The 22,128-nt window shown below is 41.1% G+C and overlaps 1 protein-coding gene across 1 annotated transcript; it reads right to left on the bottom strand.

The window, feature by feature from the left end:
• Positions 1 to 12,297: 12,297 nt before the first annotated feature.
• GHSR (growth hormone secretagogue receptor) lies at positions 12,298 to 15,455 on the bottom strand. The gene is given in 2 exon segments (NM_001099968.1): positions 12,298 to 12,603; positions 14,656 to 15,455. Coding segments are annotated over 2 exon segments (1,101 nt in total). The 5' UTR covers positions 15,452 to 15,455; the 3' UTR covers position 12,298.
• Between the last annotated feature and the right edge of the window lie 6,673 nt (positions 15,456 to 22,128).

Here is a 22,128-nt window from a genome sequence, read left to right as displayed (position 1 = left end):
CCTGAATGGATATTGATTTTTCTCATATTTTCTGTAGCTATCAATATGGTAAAATTCATTTTTTTCTCACATGCAAGCAAAAATATTAAAAATAATTAAACAAAAGCTGTTATGGGATGACTGAGAAAATCCTCCTGAGAGCCAGCCACTGTCAACACTGCCACATAGACATCTTCCCTTCACACAGGAGAAGTTGGGAATGATAGTTATGATAACTACTGCTCTCCAGCAAGAATCATCAAGGTTAGAAAATGCTCAAGACCAATGCCATTGTCCTTACTCATGGCATCCATCACTAGTAAGTCATGGCACGTTATAAAGCAGAAGTCGGATGCAGCTTTAAAATCAAGGTGACAGTAAATTTCACTTTCCAATCCAGGACACTTTGGAGAATAAAAGGGATACTGAAAATAATTAAGTGCATAATTACAGAAGTTTATATTTGTTGTCTGATTGATTGGTTATATTTACTTGGTGGAACTCTAAAGTAGTTGGACTTATAAACTGTTTTAAAGCTAAAAATAAAATATGTGTACTTGAAATAAAAATGAAAGGACATATTGACTTTCTAAATGTTTAAAAATAACAAATAGGAAAAATTATTCTTGATAGAACCTTGCATCTGTTAATCATTTTTTTCTTATTTTGACCATCATTGTCTCTAATACTATATCACTGGTATTTCTATGAACATTGTATTTTTAATGCAATATCATCTTCATTCTTACTTAATTACTTGCAGTCCTTTGTTGTATCTATGGTTAATACATTTGAAAATTTTAACTCATTTAATTGCTCCTTCTAATAAGATGAGAGATGATTTTAAGAAAAACACTCTTTTCTATATGTTTTCCTTGTCAAAACATTTAATTGCAACCCAAATATTTTTAGAGAATCTGTCATTTGTCCCTACTCAGAGTACCTTTCTTTGAGAAATACTTCTATGAGACAAAACTTATCAAGTAAGTTGACTCTAGGACTCTTTTGGGTATTTTACCATATTAGATCTTAGAAAATGATAGGTCTTCTCATTTCACCAAAAGCTTCAAGATGAACTTTGAGATATTCCAAAGGTCAATTTTCGAATTTGAAAATTAAATCAGTACCACATTTGACTCTCCTAAGGTAATTTGTTCAGTTTCCTTGTTTTGTAGGCACATATTTTTAATGTTTTCCTATGGCAAGCTTTGTTTTCTGTAAGTTAATATGTTTCTGATTTTTTAAAGATTTATTTATTTTGAAAGGCAGAGTTACAGAGAGAGAGGGAGAAAGAGAGAGAGAGATATCTTTCACCCACTGGTTCACTCCTCAAATGGGGGCAACAGCTGAAGCTGGGCTGGGCAGAAGCCAGGAGCTTCATCCAGGTCTCCCACGTGGATGGCAGGGGCCCAAACACTTTTATTTATTTATTTATTTGAAAAGCAAGTCATGGGGTGGGGGTTAGGGAGTGGTGTGTCATGGTGAGATATTGTCTATCCATTGGTCCACTTCCCAAATGGCAGCAACAGCCATCTAAAGCCATAAGTCTGGAATTCCATCAGGGTTTCCCACATGAGTGCAGTGGTCCAAGGACTAGGGCCATCTTCTACTACTTCCTTAGGTGCATTAGCAGGGAGCTGGATCAAAAGTGGAGCAGCCAAGACTCGAACCACTGATCCTATCGGTTGCTAGTGTCACAGGCATCAGTGTAACCCAATGCACCACAGTGCCAGCCCTAGTTCATACATTTCTAAGATCATCAGAAGCTGAAGTTTTTCAGTTTTAAGAGATTTTTTTTTTTTGTAATTCCTTTATTGACTACTACATTGAAATTAAATTTCAGTTGGGGCCAGTGTTGAGGCATAGTGGGTAAAGCTACCATTTGCAACAACAGCATCCTATATGGGTTCTAGTTTATGTCCTGGCTGCTCCACTTCAGTCAATCTCCCAGCTAGTGACCTGCAAGGGGCAGCAGATGTCCCAATGTTTGGGCCCCTGCCATCCACGTGGGAGACCTGGATGAAGCTCCTGGCTTCTGCCCAGCCCAGCTCCAGCTGTTGCCCCCATTTGAGGAGTGAACCAGTGGGTGAAAGATCTCTCTCTCCCTCTCTCTCTGTAACTCTGCCTTTAAAAATAAACAAGTAGATTTTTAAGCAACAACAACAACAAAAAGGTTTCAACTGATTTTATTTTATTTTATTTTATTTTATTTTCAACTGATTTTAAGAAAAAGAATATCAAATTAGAAAACTCACAACCCCATTTTAAAATACTAAGTAATTACAAAGTTACTTTTTACTGTTTACAAGCATTTCTGACATCTGACTGATGAATGGCAGCACTATTCTGAGACAGTTCATTTTACTTCTTAGTTACTCTGTGTGTGTGTGTGTGTGTGTGTGTGTGTTTGTGAATTTTGGCAATTCATTTTCTTTTTTTGTTGGGAGAATGTTCCAACTCCTTTAGATGAATTATGAATTATATGAGCAGCAAAGTCAATCCTGAGTATTGCCGTCTGCTCCATAGTTCATAATTTAGTAAAAACTTTGTTTTCATTGTGACATTATGCTCCATCAAAATTATATTCACTCCAAAATGAGCACATTGAACTTCAGTGAGAAACTTTAAACCAAAATTTCAATTAAATTCTCAATCACATAAAAAGTTTCGCTGTGGAGAATGACTTCCAAAAGCTTCATTTCGATTCCATCAGTTGGATGAAAAAACTCAACCCATTAGTGAGATTAGCTGACCTTTTCTTTAAGGTATCTGATGGCATTGAAAGAAAATTGGCCTCATTCAGCTGCATGCCAAGATTGTCTTCTGACAGTGGAGCCAGCACAATAACAATTGTCACACACTTTTTGTTCATGTATAAGAGACTGTAGAACCCAGAACAAGTAAAATTTAGTTAGAAGAACAATTATTTCATTCAAATGAAAACATATTTTCCACCCGAAATGTAGATGCAGCTTCTGCAGCACTGTATGTTAAATTGTCATCGTTGGGTATAGTTTTCTTACAGTAATTGCCAACCTGAGTAGATTCATGGCGAAGTTAAAGGCTTGTGAGCACTGTAACACGAGTGCTCAGGTGAGCCTCTGGAGGAGAAAAGCCCACCTTCCGTTCCCTGTACTTACTGCACAGGGACCTCATCTATGACGTCCCCCTTTTTCACCGGCCCTGCTTGCTCACTGGCAGCCAGGAGACTTCACGCACCATGAAGACTGCTGTGAGGACCATGGGACAATTGGAGAGGACAATAGCAGCCACCCAGACTTACTCCCCACCACTGCCTGATGCCGAAGGGGAGACATTCCCTAACGCAAAGTGCAGAAGCTCACTCGGTCTTTTCAGCGAGCGATTTGCACAATTCCTTTGGGTAGGAGGATTGAGCTAACTTTCCCTGGGAAAGTGTTGGGAATAGGTTGTGGCTGGTTGTCTTTCAGGTTTACCACCTGTTAAAAGGAGAACTCTGTTCGCTGAACGTGAATCTCACATGCTGCTCGACGAGACCATGGCAGAGACGGGAAGGAACCAAGTGGATGACTGTCCGCCTCACCCCAGCTACTTGGATGCGTCTATGAATAATATGTACTTTAAGAAATGAAAATATCTGGGACAAAAGCAAACCAGATGGGATGTTTTGGACAGCAGGAGTAACTGGTAGTATTGCAGCAAAGGGGACTCCTTTATCAAGCTGCTAAGAACTTGTGTGGGAATGAACCCACAGAAGGAAACTCCCAAGGCTTCCCGAGACTCTAGAGTCTCCAGACTGTTAATCTGCTTGGGGTCCTGAAGGGATCCAGCAAGGGCCTACATTCTAAATGCTTTCACACAGGGATTGGGTGTGTGCACAAGACTGCTGGCATCCAGTGCTCTCCAGCACGCTCTCAAGGATCCTGCCTGATGCTCAGGCCACACCGATTGTGCCACACCAGGAAGATGCATGCTAGCTCACCCCCACGTTCTGCTCCTAAATCTGCCTCAGCCAAATTGCACTTAGTACTGTACTATGTTCTGTAATTAGCAAATATATCAACTGAGGAAATGTGATTGCCAAGAGGAAAAATCACTGTTTCTCTGAAAACTACACTGCATTCTTTGGAAAGATTCGATAAAGGCAAGTCACTAAGCAGCTCATTAGATTAGATGAGACTATCATCCACACTGGGGTGGGAGGAAGTGCTAAAGCTATTCAAGCATTGTGCACTCAGGTTTGTTCACACATGTTTTATGTTCTTGCTCTGCTTTGAAGAAACTCAACCTGGAAATTGTAGATAGCAAACAATGCCCTCAATTGTGGTAATACAAACAGTTGACATGCATTGGACTCTGTTACACACCAGATGCTGCCGGTTACATTCATGAAGTCATTGGATTCTGTCAACAACTGCAAAATCCAGGTGCTTTTATGATGCTTGTTGTCCTAGTAAATAAGCTGAGACCTGGAGAGGCTGCCCGGAGCCCCGGAGCTGGTAGACAGCATATTCCACACATGTTGGCTTCTAGGTCTGTGCACTCTCTGCTTCACATGCTGTGTTCCTGGAAGACAGATTCTGAAAGGAAGTTGCTCCGTAGATGTTCTGCAGCAGGTAATCAGGCCTAGGTAGTGAACAAGTGGCCATTAATGGAAGTATATATACTGTGAGGAACCCGTAAGATGCATCAAGTTCCATTCTCTTTCATATCCTGCTCACTGAGCCTGAAATTATTTTTCATTCCACAATAGAGGTGCAAATGTCCTGGGAAAGGGTTCAACGGATCCCTGTAGAGTATGTATATCTGCTGCATTTGGAAAATGTCGACACCTTGGCCAGATAAATTACCAAGCCTTACAAAAAAATTGTAGCTGCCTTTAATAGACTCTAAAATTTTGTAAATAATCAATAAAGCTGCTGGGAGACCTCTACCCAGCTGAGTTCAGGGGCAGGCAGAGATGTCTAGAGACGTGTCCTAAAGGCAACAAAGTACCTGAGAAAGGAAGCCCAGAATAGAGCTGCTTAATATTTTGCCAAATGACCAAATGATGAACATGGCTATTTATTTTTTACTTTTGTAAAGGCAGAGAGAGAGAGAGAGAGAGAGAGATCTTCCTCATCTGTTGGTTCCCTCTCCAAATGCCTGTGACAGCCAAGACTAGGTCAGGCTAGGAACTGAGAATTTAATTTGTGTTTCACACATGGGTGGCAGGAACCCAACTACTTGAACCATCACTATTGCTCCTGGGGTGTGCACTAGCAGGAAGCTGAAATTGGGAGTGGAAGCCAAATGTCCACCCTTAATTGTAGTCATTTAATGAGCCTAGCAGGTGTCTGGTATACACTATGGCAGAGGAGGTTAAGGAATTTGCCATAGCCACAAAGCAGCAGAGCTGGAATGTGGACCCGGTGCTGGATGGCTTCCCTCTCCTAACACCTCCCGGTAACTGTTATTCCCAGGCAAGAGCAGGTGTCCCACTGCAGAGCTGTGGAGGCTGAGCTCAGAGCTGGGGCTGGGCATGAAGGATGTTGCCCTGAGGACTGTAATCCTCATGGAAACCAGGCAAACACATGATCCTGGAAGCAGCCAGAGCCTGAGAGCAGAGAGCAGGACCTGGGGCAGGACTGGGAGGGAAGCCACTCTCTGTGTTGTAGTAACTCATTATTACAACACAACACACATTCTCATGGAAATGTTGGAAACCCTGGAGCAGTAGAAAGAAGAAAACATCCCAACCAATGTCAGAGAAACACTGTAATACTTTAGTAAGCTATGTTTTTTCAGACTACTCTATTTTCTTTCCAAGATGGGGCAATGTGCTTTTTTACTTACTAATATTAAGTAAACATTTTACCCATGATATTAAAATTCTCTTACATCATTTCTTTTTTTTTAAGTGCCAACATAGTGCTCCAGAATTGAGAAAATGAGAGCCTGAGAATCTCACTAGAACCTTCCCACCTGGGGTCAAATTCCAGCCCTGTACTTCCTGACCACGTGGCAAATCTTCTCTTGTCTCAGTGACCCTCGCACTCCCATACACAGAGGGACTTCCTTCTGGGTATATTGGAATGATTATATGAGAAAATGAATTGGAGCCTTTAGCACAGTGTTGCATAAATATTAAGTATTATCATTACTGTAATTTAATCAACTGATTCCCTTACATTTGTGTTTTTAAAATTATAAATAAAATGCAATAAACACCATTGCATTATTTATAGATAAATATTTGTGCTTCTCCATAATATCTTACTGTTAAATTACTGGACCAAAGCATATGCGAAATCTGGATGCATTTCACCCATACTGTCAAATTGTTCTTCGAGAGATGTGTAATGACTTAGAATTAACCTGGCAGTTCTTTTTAAGGAAGCTGGTTGTGAATTCAGGAATCAATTATGAATTATGAGTCAGAGAGCAAGGGGAAAGCAGAGTTTGTGGATTAACCTCAAAATGTGAGACAGCCAGGTCCTGGCATGGCCTGCTACCCTCTTTTTTTGACAGAGTCCATCCAGGGTTTGCTGTGGGACTGTCTGGCTAAAAGAACATGATGCATATCGACTGACACTGAGCTGCAGGAGAGGTAGACAGAAGCACCAGAAGATGTTGAAAGAGGCTTCAGTGGACCAATACAAACAAATCCCATGATGTGCTTCTTTGGGTTATTTTAATGTATTATTAATTATTGCCGAGTATTATTTATTATTTATATCTTAAGTGATATTTCCAAATTGTAACTAACTCATGTTAATGCCATGCATGTATGATTTTGTTATTTGCAGAAATATGTTGGATTTTCACACCATGACTATCTTTTTTACTGAGATTATGTCCTTTATACTTTTCTTTGAAACTTTAGTTTTATGTGATTTTTAAGTTGAAATGATGGTGATACTAGGTAGCAGGATATTTTAGGGACTCTCAGTTGACCACCGTTATTGGTGCTCCAATTTTAGCTCCAACTTTCCTTAGTCCCTGGAGTCTATATGCCTGGAAGCTAACAGCCAGGTGACAATATTCTTTCACTCATCTGAACATCATCAATGCATAGCCTCTTAGTGTAAGATACACAGAACCCCTAACTCGGGGTCTTTGGTGCACACATTAGTGATGCCACAGAGGACATACTGGCCCTCCAGGAGACAGGAAGAGCCCAGGAGGTAGTGAGAGCATGGGACACAATCCATCACAGCCCTACTCATCTTAACATTTACTAGGATTATTTCACTCTTTGTTAAATATTGGAGCCCTTGGAGAAACATGAGAGTACTTCAAAAATTTGTACAAATGAATTTAAAAGAGTAATTTATTTTGGTGCAAAATATTTTGAAACTTGTACATATAAGGGGTCTTCAAAAGGTTCAGGAAAATGTGTATTATAAAAAAACTATGCAGGGCTTTCAAAATATTTGGCATAACAAATGTAATTATCTCTTAACTTCATCTTTTCCATGAGCTTTTTGACATACTCTCATAAAACTCACCACAATGCTTCCTCATGTTTGTAAAATATGTATTTCAGAATTAACAGGACAGTACTAAACCTAGGACAAGAGTAGAGGTAAAATATCCTGCACACCAAGATTTATAAGTGTAAGTGGGAAGAGTCGCCACATCCTTTGAAAAGATGTTTATTAAGCCACTGTTTGGTTACAGACATCCAAAGGAAAGAAAACGAAAACCTCATTTTATAAGACAGTACACGAGAGAGATAATAAACTCTTCTTTAACAATCACAAAATCCTTAAATACGAAGAAATACAAGTCAAACACCATCAGTAACATTTATGACACATTTTAAGAGCACTAATCAGCCAAGTACAATATTAAATTTTATATAGATGTAGCATACATTACAAAGCAGTGAAGTGAGACTACACTATTTGGTTATATTTATATGAGCAAGCATTTGCTAGTACACTAAACTTACAGTGCTGCCAAACGTGAAAAAATACAGATGTTTTGTTGTTGGAGTTGAAGAGCTGTTTTGGCTTAAAGATGTTTTAACCACAGGCAATCTTTCAAACCGCTTTTCTCCAATGCATTCCCTGTGGCTGGGGGAGAGAGGAATTCTGGGAAGAAGGCTGGTGAACATTTTGGTGCGAGTTTCTGCGCAGTTGCAGAAGGCATGCTGTTTGAGGGCTTTTTGGTTTGCCATTTCAGAGAATATTTGGTAGTCCCTTGAGTGGAAGAATATACGGTGTCACAGAATAAACTAGGAATTGGAGTTCCCGCAAATATTCAGCAATTGGGAGGGGCATAGTCACGGCAATTATTTTTTTAAGGATGATGACAATTCTGTCAGGTGAAAGGGCTAGCCCCTTGTGTGCTGCAAGTCTGAGATACAAAGAAAAGCACAAAAGCAAAGTGGCAGCTAAATCTTCCCCTTCACCTGCTCCATACTTAGGTTATTGCCAAGAATGAATGTGACCGAATTTCATTTAATGTGAATAAGAAAGTTATGCAAGCCATAATAGTTAGCATTGGTCATCAGTGCATTGTTCCCTGTTGCCTTTGACTGTCAGTTTATTCATTGGATAAGAAAGATTTGTTACCAATTCACTGCATTACCATTTATCACTAGTCACTAAGTCACAATTGTGTACATCCTGACTAGTGTTGCAATTTAAATTGTGAAGAAATCATAGGAGAATCATTTGCTAATGAACCATGTTAGATACAGGTTATCTTTTAATGACACCATCTCTATCTTTATTATTTATGACATTATTTACACTAGATACAGTCAGAACAGAAAGCTCTAGTCTATTCACTTAGACATTGTGATAAGAAATTTTGATACATGTAAATATGTATGTCACATTTTAAAGGTGTACACACTGTTTTTTTTTAAAAAGACAAGAGTGTTTTCAGGCACCAGTCTTGCAAAAAAGCTCACAGTTTTGTTTTTTCATGTTAAATTCAAGTATGTGGATCAATGGAAAAGAATAAAATAGTTAAAACTGTTCATGTTAAACAAAAAACTGTTAATTATAATGATTTCAGAATTTAGTAAAAGCATTTGCATGAAAAATGGAATTCTAAGTCAGATCACATCTCAACAACCTTCATTACAATGAAAAGTTGCTATAGAGTTTTCAGCGTGTTGCTAGGCACTGGAAGGGCTTCTAAATCTCATCACCAATAAACTTCAAATTTGAAGTAACTCATGGCAACCAACGTTTTCTTTAAAGCAGTTGTTAAAAGCTCTTCCTCATAAAACAGTTACCTCCTATAGTGAGAACGCTCCAATCTTGGCTTTGAGACACAGTGTAAGGTGTGACGAATTCCTCTTTGCTGGATAGCCAGGAAAACGGAAACAGATTTTAAGAACTCAATTCCCTTCTTTCCCCACATTAATGAAGAAAGCTGTAGCTGTAATTACCACTGGCAGACACATTAGCTATGTCTACAAAGCTGAGTGGTTCATGTGAGAATAGTCATTTCGAATTTATTTTGGTCAAATACCCAAGAGTTCAGTGGTAAGAACAGCCCTGTGAAATGGCAGGGAGCAACTGGAGATGCTTACTTTACAATTTTGGGGTCTCAGTGACACCCTGCAGCATAAGACACACAGGATTGTGAATTCACTATGGATAAAATCCTTGGCTTATTAACCACTACCAGGCACTGATGCAACGCTTGCGAAGTGACAGATTTTTAGAAGCAATTTTCCTCAGTGTAAGTTCTTCTTCTCCCTGAGTCTTAAACAACTTGTGGGGGCCGGCGCTGTGGCGCAGTGAGTTAACGCCCTGGCCTGAAGTGCAGGCATCCAATATGGGCACCTGGCTGCTCCACTTCTGATCCAGCTCTCTGCTGTGGCCTGGGAAAGCAGTAGAAGATGGCCCAAGTCCTTGGGCCCCTGCGCCCATGTGGGAGATCCAGAAGAAGCTCCTGGCTCCTGGCTTCGGATCGGCATAGCTCTAGCCATTGCAACCAATTGGGGAGTGAACCATCAGATGGAAGACCTCTTTCTCTCTCTCTCTCTCTCTCTCTCTCTCTCTCTGCCTCTCTTCTCTCTGTATAACTCTTTCAAATAACATAAATAAATCTTTTAAAAAAACAACAACAACTTGTGGAGTATGACAAAATAAAGAAGGTACAAATAATAAAAAGGCAATGGTTTAGAAGGACACATTAGAGAGCTGCTTCTCTAAATATAGTCTTTGAGATCCCAGATTAACCAGTGAAAGACAGCGATGGCATCCTGATGGTACAGGGATAAGTAAACTCTACCCTGGAAGTGAGTTAAGTCAAGATTTCAGGCAGGGGCCCTAAGAGAGGGGGACCACTGAATAGACTAAGCAATGGATCACAAGTTGACTTTGTTTTTCTCCAGATCTATCAGTTGTGTTATGAAGGTCAAGTTCTTTGTTTTTGCTTGTTTCTTCTCAAATGGACTATGTCCCTAAGGCTTCAGGAAGCTGAGTTAGTTCTGGGGGATTTACTGAGCACTACTTAGGATAATAATTCTCAATGTGCTAATTAGTATACCATGGATCTAAATGAGTTAATATACCTTTTCAAACTTTTCAGGTACTCTTAAGAACTAACTGAATAATCAATTTGTAAAATTCTGCATTTGGACCAAATTGATGATGCAGTTTCAGTATAGAAAAGGGTTTCATAAATTTCTGTAGAGAAATTATTTTAATTATGATTGCATTTTGTATTTCCAAAACAATTATTTCAGCATGATAATTTTTCCTTCTGATAAGAAAAATCATGGCAATAATTTTCTTCAATTACCCAACCAGTTTCATAGTTGAGCCAAAGATCTCATTAGGAACAGCTTGTATGATTTGGCAGTGCACAGGGCTATGAAGAAATTATTTTTAGGATAATATATTTAATATATATAGGGTTATCTGTACATAGAACATTGTAAATAGAAATAAAACATTAGCTTTAAAACCATAACATACAATATTTTTTGGAGGCATCTATTCATTCATGATTATGATTATGAGAGACTGGAAATCTGTGTAAACATGTCTATCAGACAAACAATGAAATGGGAACAGCAAAAACTAAGTCAGGCATGGCATGGGCATTTTGAAATCAATACTCCTATGATTTCTAAAAAGTTTTAAACATCAATAAGCAGTAGCATATGGAGGATTCTGGGTGTTTCGCATAGGCATGCATTCACCATTTGAAAAATCCCTATATTCATTAAGTTTCCTGCAGGCTTGCCAGAATAAGTTATAAGTTATTCCCTTATTCACAAATTGAAGCCGTATGATTAGCTTGAGAAGTTTTGTGAAGCCAAGTAAGGCAGTTTGTGATTTGTGGATAATTGTTATAAAGTCTCCTTTCTTGAATATTAACACATGCACTTAAGCTAGCTTAAAATGTATCTTACACATTCCATTCTCTTCCAACCATGAGAAATGGGGCATTTTGGTGTGGTTTTCAGGTTTTATCTCTTGAAAATTCTGCTATGCTAATTCAGTATAAAAACATTTCCGGGAAAGAATATTTCTTTTTAAACAGCTGATATAGGATGCATGAGAATTCTGTGGATACCCTGGAGCTATACTGTTCTATAATGGTAACCTGGAGGCACATTTGACTACTGAACGGTTGAAATGTGGCCTGAGCAACTGAGAAAATGAATTTGCATTTCAAGTTTACGCATGTACACTCATTTAAGTTATGGGAAAAACTTTAAGCATGCTTAGACAACTTAGGTTTTTGAATCTACTTTTTCATCTTTAAATTTTATGAAATCTAAATATATCAAGATTGCTGATTAAATCTTAATGCTCAAATTGAAATGGACAGTAATTATAATAATGTGCCAGATCTAATGATTTAGTGTAAAAAAAGAATGTAAATTCCTCATCATTAATTTTATATTGATGCTTTATGTGCCTCACATTGTATTTCTGTGGGGCAGTACTGCTCTAGAGTTTTATTAAAATTGCTAGCTTCTAAAGGTCATGTTTTGAAATTTTTTATTTTAATGCAATTTTTCTAATCAAATAATTTTGATCGTTATGAAAAAGCAAATGAGATTTAATATTTACCCACCAGTAAGAGTTCACATTGCCCGCTCTGTGCCTCCCTTTCCTCTGCATTGCAAAACCCTCACCAGCACCAGCAGCAGAACACAAAGTCATAGGCAGTGAATATGCAAGAATAGTGTATGAGAGCACTGATGAGTGTGCAATCAAATCTAACTGCTCACATCTGTCTTTCCTCCCCCCAGTTGTTTCTAGATCTATGTGTCCCTAATTCCAAAAGTAACCTTCAGCTTCCTCCCAAGATCTGCTGTGCTATGGCTTCCGGTTGAGAATAATAAGCGATGACTGTTCAGCCACGTGCTCGGTCATGTATTAATGCTAGATTTTGTCCAGGCTCGAGAACTTTCATCCTTCAGAGTGGAGAGCTTTCTCTGGGAGAAAGGCTCAAATCCCAGAAGTTTGAATACCGCCACCCGGTACTTCTTGGACATGATGTTGTACAGAATCGGATTGATGGCAGCACTGAGGTAGAAGAGGACGAAGGACACGAGGTTGCAGTACTGGCTGATCTGAGCAATCTCCAGGGACCCAGGCTCAAAGGATTTGGAAAATAAGTATCGCCCTACGTGGAAGGGCAGCCAGCAGAGAATGAAAGCGAACACCACGACAGCTAAAAGGACAATGGGAGGGAGAGGGTCAGTGAAAGAAACAGCACAACAAATCACCTACCTTAAGACTTCATTTGGCTCTAAATAGGCAGGAGTGGAGTAAGACCACTGACTTCAGAGAAACACTATGTTCTACTCTGTCTCATTCCTGAATTGTAACAAGGATGAAATTATCTGGGCAACAGTTTCGTATTTCTTGTTGAGTTTCCCAGTCATTTCTACTTAACAAATATTTGAATGACTCTGTGATTGAGCTGACATATTGACTCAACTGACTAGACAAGTTGACATATTGACTCAACTGACTTGACAAGTTTTTCACAATATTCCCCTGTTTTCTATGTTTAAACACAACACACACATGTATGAGGCAGTGATTATACTCAGCTATAGCTGTGAGTCAGTTTTCTGGGGAACCTTAAAAAAAATGAAAAACTCCTTGGAACTTTAAAAAAATGAAAACTCACTAAATTAAAATCAGGGAACCAGTGCACCTGCCTTTTGCTTTCTTTGTTTCTTTTTAAAGTTTCACAAAGGACTAAATATGCAGTCAGGATTAAGTATCACTGAGGTGGACAATTTTATGTCTCCTACAGTTGGCATTACACTAACTGACACTAACTATCATCCATTTAAGTCCTCATTTTGCTCATGGAAGAGAACTTTTTTTCAAAAATTTTAATTTTTTGGATTAGATTAACTTTTCAAAATTCAGAAATCAGAATGAAAATGACAGAAAATAATACTTTTTCCTTGTGTCATTTTAATGATTCCTTTCAAACTGCTAAGGAAGAAAAATACCATTGGAGCTGAGACATCAATGAAGAAAGTAATGGCTTAAAATAAAATTAAAGGAAATTATTAAGGTTATTTTCAAAACTCAGTTGCATAGTAGCAACTTCAGCTCCACAGTGGCAGTGCAATTCTCATAGGTGAGAGCTTAGGGTCCCCTGGAGGACTCCAGCAGGTTCACAATCTGTCAGTCATACGGAAAACAACCACTCCTCTAGAAAATAACATTTTTGACATTCCTTGAATGAACTCTGTCACTTTAATATACAGCATCCAGGAACTGTAAAATGGCAAATATGGAATCATCATGGTATGACTTCTAAGAAACATTAAATATGCCTATAAATATGAAATGTTGACTGAATAATAAAGCATAAAAAGTGAACAGAATTAATATCTTCCTTGAAGGTGAACATATTCTGTGTTATTTCCCTTGTACCAAACACATATACTTAAAGAAGTTGAATTCATGCAACAAGTACTCGGCACACTCCAGGTGTGATCCTGTACCCTGAAGTGCCATTTGGTGACAGCTGAGTCTGTCCTCTTCTACAAATCTCCTTTTCTCCTGCTTGTACTCGTCTAACCTAGTCTATCCTACCTGGAAACACAGGTGCTCATGAAAACAAACGAAAAGAGACCTCAGCACTGATTTGTCACCGAATGCCTTACAAGACAGCAGCAGGGTAAACCAAATTATGTGATTATCTGAAAAAACGCAGGGCAGACAACAAATGACAATGTTGAAGAAAAAGGAATCAACTGTAACAGAACGACCCCAATTGATCATGTCTTTACCACCCACTACTTTCTAGATCTAATGCCTGCTTTTCTTTATAACTTTGATAGCCACATATTTTGAGGCAGGATAATTAACCTCACCTTTGCCACTTAAAGATCACTGGACATTCATGAAATATCCCAGTTTTGAAGCAAGATTGTGGGCTGGTACAAAATTCATCTTGGGGAAACAGAAAGATGGGACGCTATTCCATGAAAATGAGAAAGGAAAGACGGGGAGAAAGAGACACAAAGAGGCAGAGAGAGACCAAGAAGAGACAGTGAAGACATTGACAAAGTAAGGTGGGAAGGAAGAAGGAAGAGATGGAACGGAGTGGAGGAGAGAGAATGAGAATGAGTGAATATTGAGAAACATACGGAGACCGAGAGAAACAGGAGAGACTTTTGGGGGAATGGACACGGTGGGGCGGGGGCGGAAGCATGGGAGAGAAAGCCCAGCCCGAGGGCGCTCTGAGACCCACCCAGCATTTTCACGGTTTGCCTGTGGTTCTGGTCCCTGAGCGAGGAGCCCACCGCCCCATCGCCGCGCTTCCTTCGCCACAGCTTTCTGCCGATGAGACTGTAGAGGACAGTGAGGCAGAAGACAGGCAGGAAGAAGAAGACGCTGGACACCCACACCATGACCGTGAGGAGCCCCGAGCGCACCGCGAACTCCGTGGCGCGGCACTCGTTGGTGTCCTGAGGGTCGGTGCCGTTCTCGTGCTCCACGCCGACTAGCACGAAGATGGGCCCGGCGCTGCAGAAAGCCAAGGCCCAGATGACCAAGATGACCAGCTTCACGCGGCCCTTGGTGACCACCACCTTGGCCCGCAGCGGGAAGCAGATGGCGAAGTAGCGCTCGACGCTGAGCGCGGTGATGGTAAGCACCGTGGCGTAAGTGCAGCTCTCGCTGACGAACTGGAAGAGTTTGCAGAGCAGGTCGCCAAAGTTCCAGGGCCGGTACTGCCAAAGGCGCACGAGGTCCAGGGGCATGCAGAGGAAGATGAGAAGGTCAGAGAAGGCCATGCTGGACAGGTAGAGGTTGGTGGTGGTGCGCAGCTCGCGGAAGCGCGACACCACCAGCATGGTGAGCAGGTTGCCCGCGATGCCCACCACGAAGAGCGCCACGCAGGTGGCTGTGACGCCGGCCAGCAGCGGCGCGGGGAAGAGCTGCAGCAGCTCGTCAGCCAAGGAGTCGTTGCCTGGGGGCGCGTCCCAGCCCAGCTCGGCTCGCGTGAGGTTGGACCCGGGTTCTTCGCTGGGAGTCGCGTTCCACATGCTGCCAGGCTCAGCTTCACTGGTTCTGGGACGCGACGGCGCTGGGAGGCTGGACCGAGCTGGTCTCCGAGGAGGTCACTTTAGGCACGGGAGAGTGCAGAAGCGGGCGCAGGCGGGAGGATGCTGCCCGAGGAAACAGGGAAGTGAGAGAAGCCGCAGCTGCAGGGGAGAAGGGGAGCTGGGAGCGGGAGACGGAGAGAGTGACCGCTGCTGTCCCTGGCACCTCCCCTTTCCTCCGCCCTCTCCCCCAAAGTCGCGCTCCCAACCCAGCCGGGGCCCACACACGCACCTGTCACCGAGCAGTCCAGCTGGCCCGGCCTCGCATTCACACTCGCGCTGCTGTTCCATCTCACACACCGCTAGCGACCCAGTGCGTGTGTTCCGCAGAAGCGAGACGCAGCGAAGTGGGAGTGTAGAGAGCGCTCTCTCGGGCCCGGGGCCCTGGGCGCTGGTGTGCTGGAGGAAGCACGGGTCTCACTGCGGGACGGGGAGGATCCTGACGGCGGAGGTGGGGACTCCTTCAGCAGCCGGGCTTCTGAGTTCCTCCTCCACAAGAGTTAGCGTTGGTTTGAACCTAGTGGAGAGAAAAAGCGAGCGCGCCCATTTCGACTGGGGAAAGCAGTAGGGAGTGTGTATTCAGACCCGAGCGGAGACTGGTGCGTACCTGGCAAGTCTCTCGCAGAGAACACCAGGAGCGACAGGTGCAGAGACGTGAACACCTGTCCGAGGCCACACAACAAGCTGTGTGGATTTCCAAAAGCTTAAGGGAAGCTGTGTGAATAAACGCTGTCCTGAATCCCAGACCTTTTTGCACTCCGCGGACATCACTTTTGCCTGATGCACAATGGCGGGAGGCGAAGGGCGATGGAGTAAAGGGTAGGAGGAGGATGGCGCCGGCAAGTAGAGGAGGGGCGGGGTCTGTGAGGCTTGCTCGTGGAGGGTGCGCAGTACACATTTTTTTGGGACAAGCTTAAGGGAGATCATACATATAGGACCTATATTCCTCTGAGCAAGGTCTTCAACCCTCCGAGCTTTGGTTCTTTTTCTTTGGATTGCGAGGGTGTAGCGGGACCACTTGGTGTACAGGCCAGGTGTCGCGCTCATAGCAGGCGCTCAACCCATAAACACTGCGCTTGCTATCGAGGGGCTGGAGCTTCGCCCCGTGGGGATGGGTCTTAGGCCGCTTCTGCGGTCACAAGGGACTCCCCCCTGCACTCGCCCCAGAGCCAGAAATCCACCCTCGCAAGACGTGGGCCTGTGGAGCTCACACCCGCCGGTCCCCTTTCCGTGCACTGCTCCGGCGTTCAGCACCGCGGCCAGCGCCCGGCCCCTACTCGGCGCGGAGCAGCTCCTGAGCTGAGCTGCTGCCTTGCAGCCCTCACCTTTTCCGTCTCGCGCCTCGGACGCCTGAGCCCTGCGCACGGAGAGCGGGAAGACTCCTCCAGGAAGCGCACAACCGTGTTAAGTCACTGCCTCGATCATTCTGTCCACGCTTATCCGTCCGGACTCCACGTGCTTTTGTTAAAGTTTAAGTATCCACGTGCTTTTGTTATGAGTTTCAGTGCGTTTGTACTTGCCTTTGCTAGATGGTTTACACCGTGTCTACTGCTGAAGCTGTTCATTTTTAAAAGCCTACAATGAGGGAGGCGTTTGGCCTAACGGTTAATCCGCCGCTTTGTAGGGGCCTGCATCCCATATCAGAGTGTCTGGGTTCTAGGTCTGGCTCCACTTCTGACTCCTACGAGGCAGCAGGTGTTATCTCAAGAACTTGGATCCCAGCAGGCGCTGTGATGTAGTGGGTGGGCCGCCGCCTGCAGTGCCGACATCCCATTTGGGCACCGGTTCCGTTCCCTGCTGCTCCACTTACAATCCAGCTCTCTGCTATGGCTTGGGAAAGCAGTGGAAGATGGCCCAAGTGCTTGGGCCCCTGTGCCCGTGTGGTAGACCTGGAAGAAGCTCTTGGCTTCAGATTATCCCAGTTCCGGCCATTGTGGCCATTTGGGGTGTGAACCGTCAGATGAGACCCCCCCCCCCTTCTGCCTCTCAACTAAATAAATAAATCTTTAAAAACAGCAAGAAGAAGAACTTGGATCCCTGCCATCCATATGCAAGGGGGGGGGGGATTGAGTTCCTGGCTCCTGGGTTCCTGTTCTAGCCCCAACTGTTTCAAGCATTTGGGGGAGTAAACTGGTATATTTGAGTTCTCTGTCTCTCACTGCCTCTCAAAATAAATAAGTAATAAATACATAAAATAAAAATAAATAAAAAAAGAATTACTCCACCAAGACCTCAGACTGGATGAAAGCACATAAAATATCATTTAAGTATATGAAATCTCCCACACAATGACAGACTACAAAAAAAAAAAAAAACACTTTGAATAAAAGCAATTTGTGATGTATACACTATATAGAGGCTTGACGGATGAAATGTTATGGAAATTGGACCAAATTGGTTTTCTAAATAATTTATTTCAAGTTACTAATTAAATAATATTACAGCTAAGTAAAAGCTACCAGTTACTAGCAAGTTTTTATTTTTTAAATAATTTGACTTTATGGAGCCGGAGCTGTGGCACAGAGGGTTAAAGCCCTGGCCTGAAGCACTGGCATCCCATATAGGTGCTGGTGCTAGTCCCGGCTGCTCCACTTCTGATCCAGCTCTCTGCTATGGCCTGGGAAAGCAGTAGAAGATGGTCCAAGTCCTTGGGCCCCTGCATCCATGTGAGAGACCTGGAAGAAGCTCCTGGCTCCTGGTTTCGGATCAGCTCAGCTCTGGCCATTGCGGTCATTTGGGGAGTGAACCAGCAGATGGAAGACCTCTCCTCTCCTCTCTCTCTCTCTCTCTCTCTGGCTCTCCTTGCTATGTAACTCTTTCAAATAAATAAAATAAATCTTTTAAAAAATTGACTTTAATACTCCCTGTCCTACATTAGTTTATGTGTGTGCACAGAAATGGGAAGGCAATAGACTGGAGTAAATCAAAATACTACATGAAGCTATTGTCTAAGAAAAAAGGATCAGGAAAAGAAAAGACAGTCTGAGGTGTTTTTAGTCCATTTAGTACTAAAGATGGAAAAGTGGAAAAAAATCCCAAAAAACTATTGTTATAAAATTTTGTCACATTAGCTAAAGTAGCCAGCCATTTAACTGAGCTTGACCATTTTCTAAAATACAGACAAATCTGTATTGCATGATCAAGAAGAAACAGAGAGTATTATTAAAATTGTGATCTGTTTATTGGCAACAAAAAACAAAATTATGTAATGTATAAAACTGTCTTTAAATATGTGTAGGCACTGGGAATCAAATAATGAATAAAACCCAGACAGGTCCTGTATTTATAATCTCTGTCTCTCTTTCTTCCCCCACTCCGCCTCTGTCTTCCAAATTAAAAATAAAATTTTTTTAATTAACTTTATCACTGTGATATCCTCGGAAGAACACAATGTCATTTACATAGTGTTCAACTAGGGATGCATAACTTTTATCTAATCACAAGGAAACATCAGACAAACTCAAAATGAGTAATAGCCTATTTAAAATTCATTTCTAAAAAAGTCAATGTTTTATAAGACAAAGGGAAACTGAAAAAATGTTCCAGACTAAAGGGGACCAGAGAGATAACAATTAAATGTACTTCTGATTGTGGTATAGATCCTAAACTGGCCCTGCTGTACAGGACAGTATTAGGTCACCTGGTAAATTTAGAATACAGATAGTGGGTTACAAAGAGGTAAGAAATCAATGCTGATTACTGAAGTTGACAACTGTAAGAAAGAGAATGTTTTTATTCTAATAAATGCACACTCAGCTATGGTTTATGCAACTTACTCCTAAATGTTCCTGAAAAAGCTCGCATGTGTGTGGATAGAGCAAATGATAAAGTAAATGAGATAAAACATTTATAATATATAAAATTGAGAAGATGATTTTCTTTGTATCATTCCTATAATTTTCTATAAGTTTGGATTATTTTCAAATAAAAAGTCTAAGAGGTCATAAGTTTGTATAGATACTCATACTTCTAGTTCCATTTACAATTATGTACTTAATTTTTTTGATTTTATATTTATACTGAGCATCATGATTTCTAATGACATATGCATGCTTATTTTTAATTCACACTAAATTATTTCAATCTAGTAACATCCCTTTAATAATAAATTCCTATTAATAATAGAATTGACAGTTTGAAATTTTCTTACAACTGTTTGTTGTTCTTATAATCTAAGTGTTCACAAATATTGTGTGCTAAAATAACCTAAAATAATGCTTTTCTATGTCCAATTATGTTTCCAATTCTATGTACAAATCATTTGTTTCATATTCACTCAATTTTAGGAATTATTTTTAAGCAACTTTATTTTTGAATGTGTAAGCCATCTACATGATTTGGTAGTTCAAACTTTAAAATAAACTATATTCAGGAAAGCATTCTTTCTTCACATTCTACCCAAAAGATATAATTTTACAATTTTAGTGACTAATCTACCTGTCCTGTGCATGTTTTCTTTTCAGAAGTGTGTAAGTAGGGCTGGTGCTGTGATGCAGTGGGTTAAAGCCCTGGCCTGAAGCACAAGCATCCCACAGGGGCATCAGTTCTAGTCCCAGCTGCTCCTCTTCCAATCCAGCTCTCTGCTCTGGCCTGGGAAAGCAGTAGAAGATGGCCCAAGTCTTTGATCCCCTGCGCCTGCGTGGAAGGCCCCGGAGAAGCTCCTGGATCATGGCTTCGAATCAGCTCAGCTCTGGCTGTTGAGTCTGTTTGGGGAGTGAACCAGCGGATGGAAGACCTCTCTCTCTCTCTCTGTCCCTACCTCTCTCTGTAACTCTTTCAAATAAATAAAATAAATCTTTAAAAAAGTGTGTGAGTTTGTTTTCTACAGAAAAGGTAGTAGGCTGTTTGTTCTCTATGTTGCCTTTTTAATTGAGCATTATATCTGGGACTGTTTAATATCAAGATTCTTTTTAAAAAGTGGTGCTAATGGGAGTGGGAGATGGGAGGGGTGCGGGTGGGAGGGAAGTTATGGGGGGAAAAAGCCATTGTAATCCATAACCTGTACTTTGGAAATTATATTTACTAAGTAAAAGTTTAAAAAAAAAGTGGTGTTAATGTACTTGGTCTAGAAAAAGTTGCATAGTTTTCCTTAGGATACGTACTTCAATTTCATTAAACCAATGATTATTGTATATTTCTGTGCTTTAGCTATCTTTTACAGTTATAAATAATGCTGCATATGTCAATTTTTACATAGATAGATATATTATAAAGTAATATAAAATGAAGCTACAGTTTAATAAAAGAATAAATGACACATGGTAACATACAACTTATTGAATGCCATAAATAAAGCATTGAGAGGTGATATATAGTGCCTAAATGTTGAATCTGAGCTCTGAAAATACATTTGGAGATTTAGTATAGCAGATAAAACTTCACATTAGAGTCGTAAAAGTGGGATTGTTGAATCACAGGTTAAAGGTGTCTGTAATTTTGTTAGATATAGCTACGTTTTCTCCATAATGTTGTATCAAATTGTATTTCTACTAGCAATGAATGAAAATGCTTGGTTTCTCCCAATCTCAGCAAGTGTTATCATCTTTTAGATTTTTGCCAATTTTCTAGATGACAAATGGTTTCTCAGTGATTTTAATTTGCGTTCTTTTATTTTGAGTGAGATGGAGCACCTTTCCAGGTTTAAGAGCTTTTTGCCTTTCTTTTTGTGTTGTCTGCTGCCTATGATATTTCTGTCAGGTTTCTATTCTTTTTAAAACTGATTTTAGGTGCTCTCTTTGTGTGGGAGATATTCCTTTGAAATAAATAAATTAAAAATATTTTCCTGACTGTTCATTTGTCTTTTAAATTTTGTTTGTGGGCCTATTCTTCTCTTGTTATGCAAGAATTTTACATTTATACACCATCAAATTTATCAGTTTTTTTTCTGTTATTACTTCTGGATTTTGAATCATATTTATAAAGGTCTTTACTTATTGCCAGGCTATGAATAAGTTCATCTTTGCTTTGTTCTATTATTTTGTGCTTGTTTTTTGACATTTATATTCCTGAATGTATTTGCAGTTTATCTTGGTGCATGAAGTGGTGTGTGGATCCAATTTTATTTTTCCAAATGGCTATCCTGTTGCTTCAATATCATTTTTTTAAAATGTATTTACTTATTTGAGAGGTAGAGTTACAGAGAGAGGGAGAGACAGAAAGAATCTTCCCTCTACTGGTTCACTTCCCAGATGGCTGCAATGTCAGGAGCTGGGCAGATCGAAAGCCAGGAGTCAGGAGCTTCTTTGCCTCCCATGTGGGTGCAGGGCCCAAGTACTTGGGCATCTTCCACTGCTTTCCCAGGCCATTAACAGGGAGCTGGATCAGAAATGGGAGCAGCCGGTACTTGAACCTATGCCCATATGGGATGCCAGCGCCTCAGGTGAAGGCTTAACCTACTAAGCCACAGTGGTGGCCTCTCAACATCATTTATTAACAAGTCCACCTCTTCTCTTATAATTTGAAATTACTCCTTTTTCTTTTTTTTTTAAAGACTTATTTATTTATTTATTTGAAAGTCAGTGTTCACACAGAGAGAAGGAAAGGGGTGGGGGTCTTCCATCCGATGGTTCACTCCCGAATTGGCCGCAATGGCTGGAGCTGTGCTGATCTGAAGCCAGGAG

Source organism: Oryctolagus cuniculus, chromosome 4, assembly GCF_051225735.1.
Source record: "Oryctolagus cuniculus isolate XC-2025 breed Fujian yellow rabbit chromosome 4, ASM5122573v1, whole genome shotgun sequence".
NCBI classification, from domain to species: domain Eukaryota; kingdom Metazoa; phylum Chordata; class Mammalia; order Lagomorpha; family Leporidae; genus Oryctolagus; species Oryctolagus cuniculus.
This window is presented reverse-complemented; position numbering and strand designations above follow the sequence as displayed.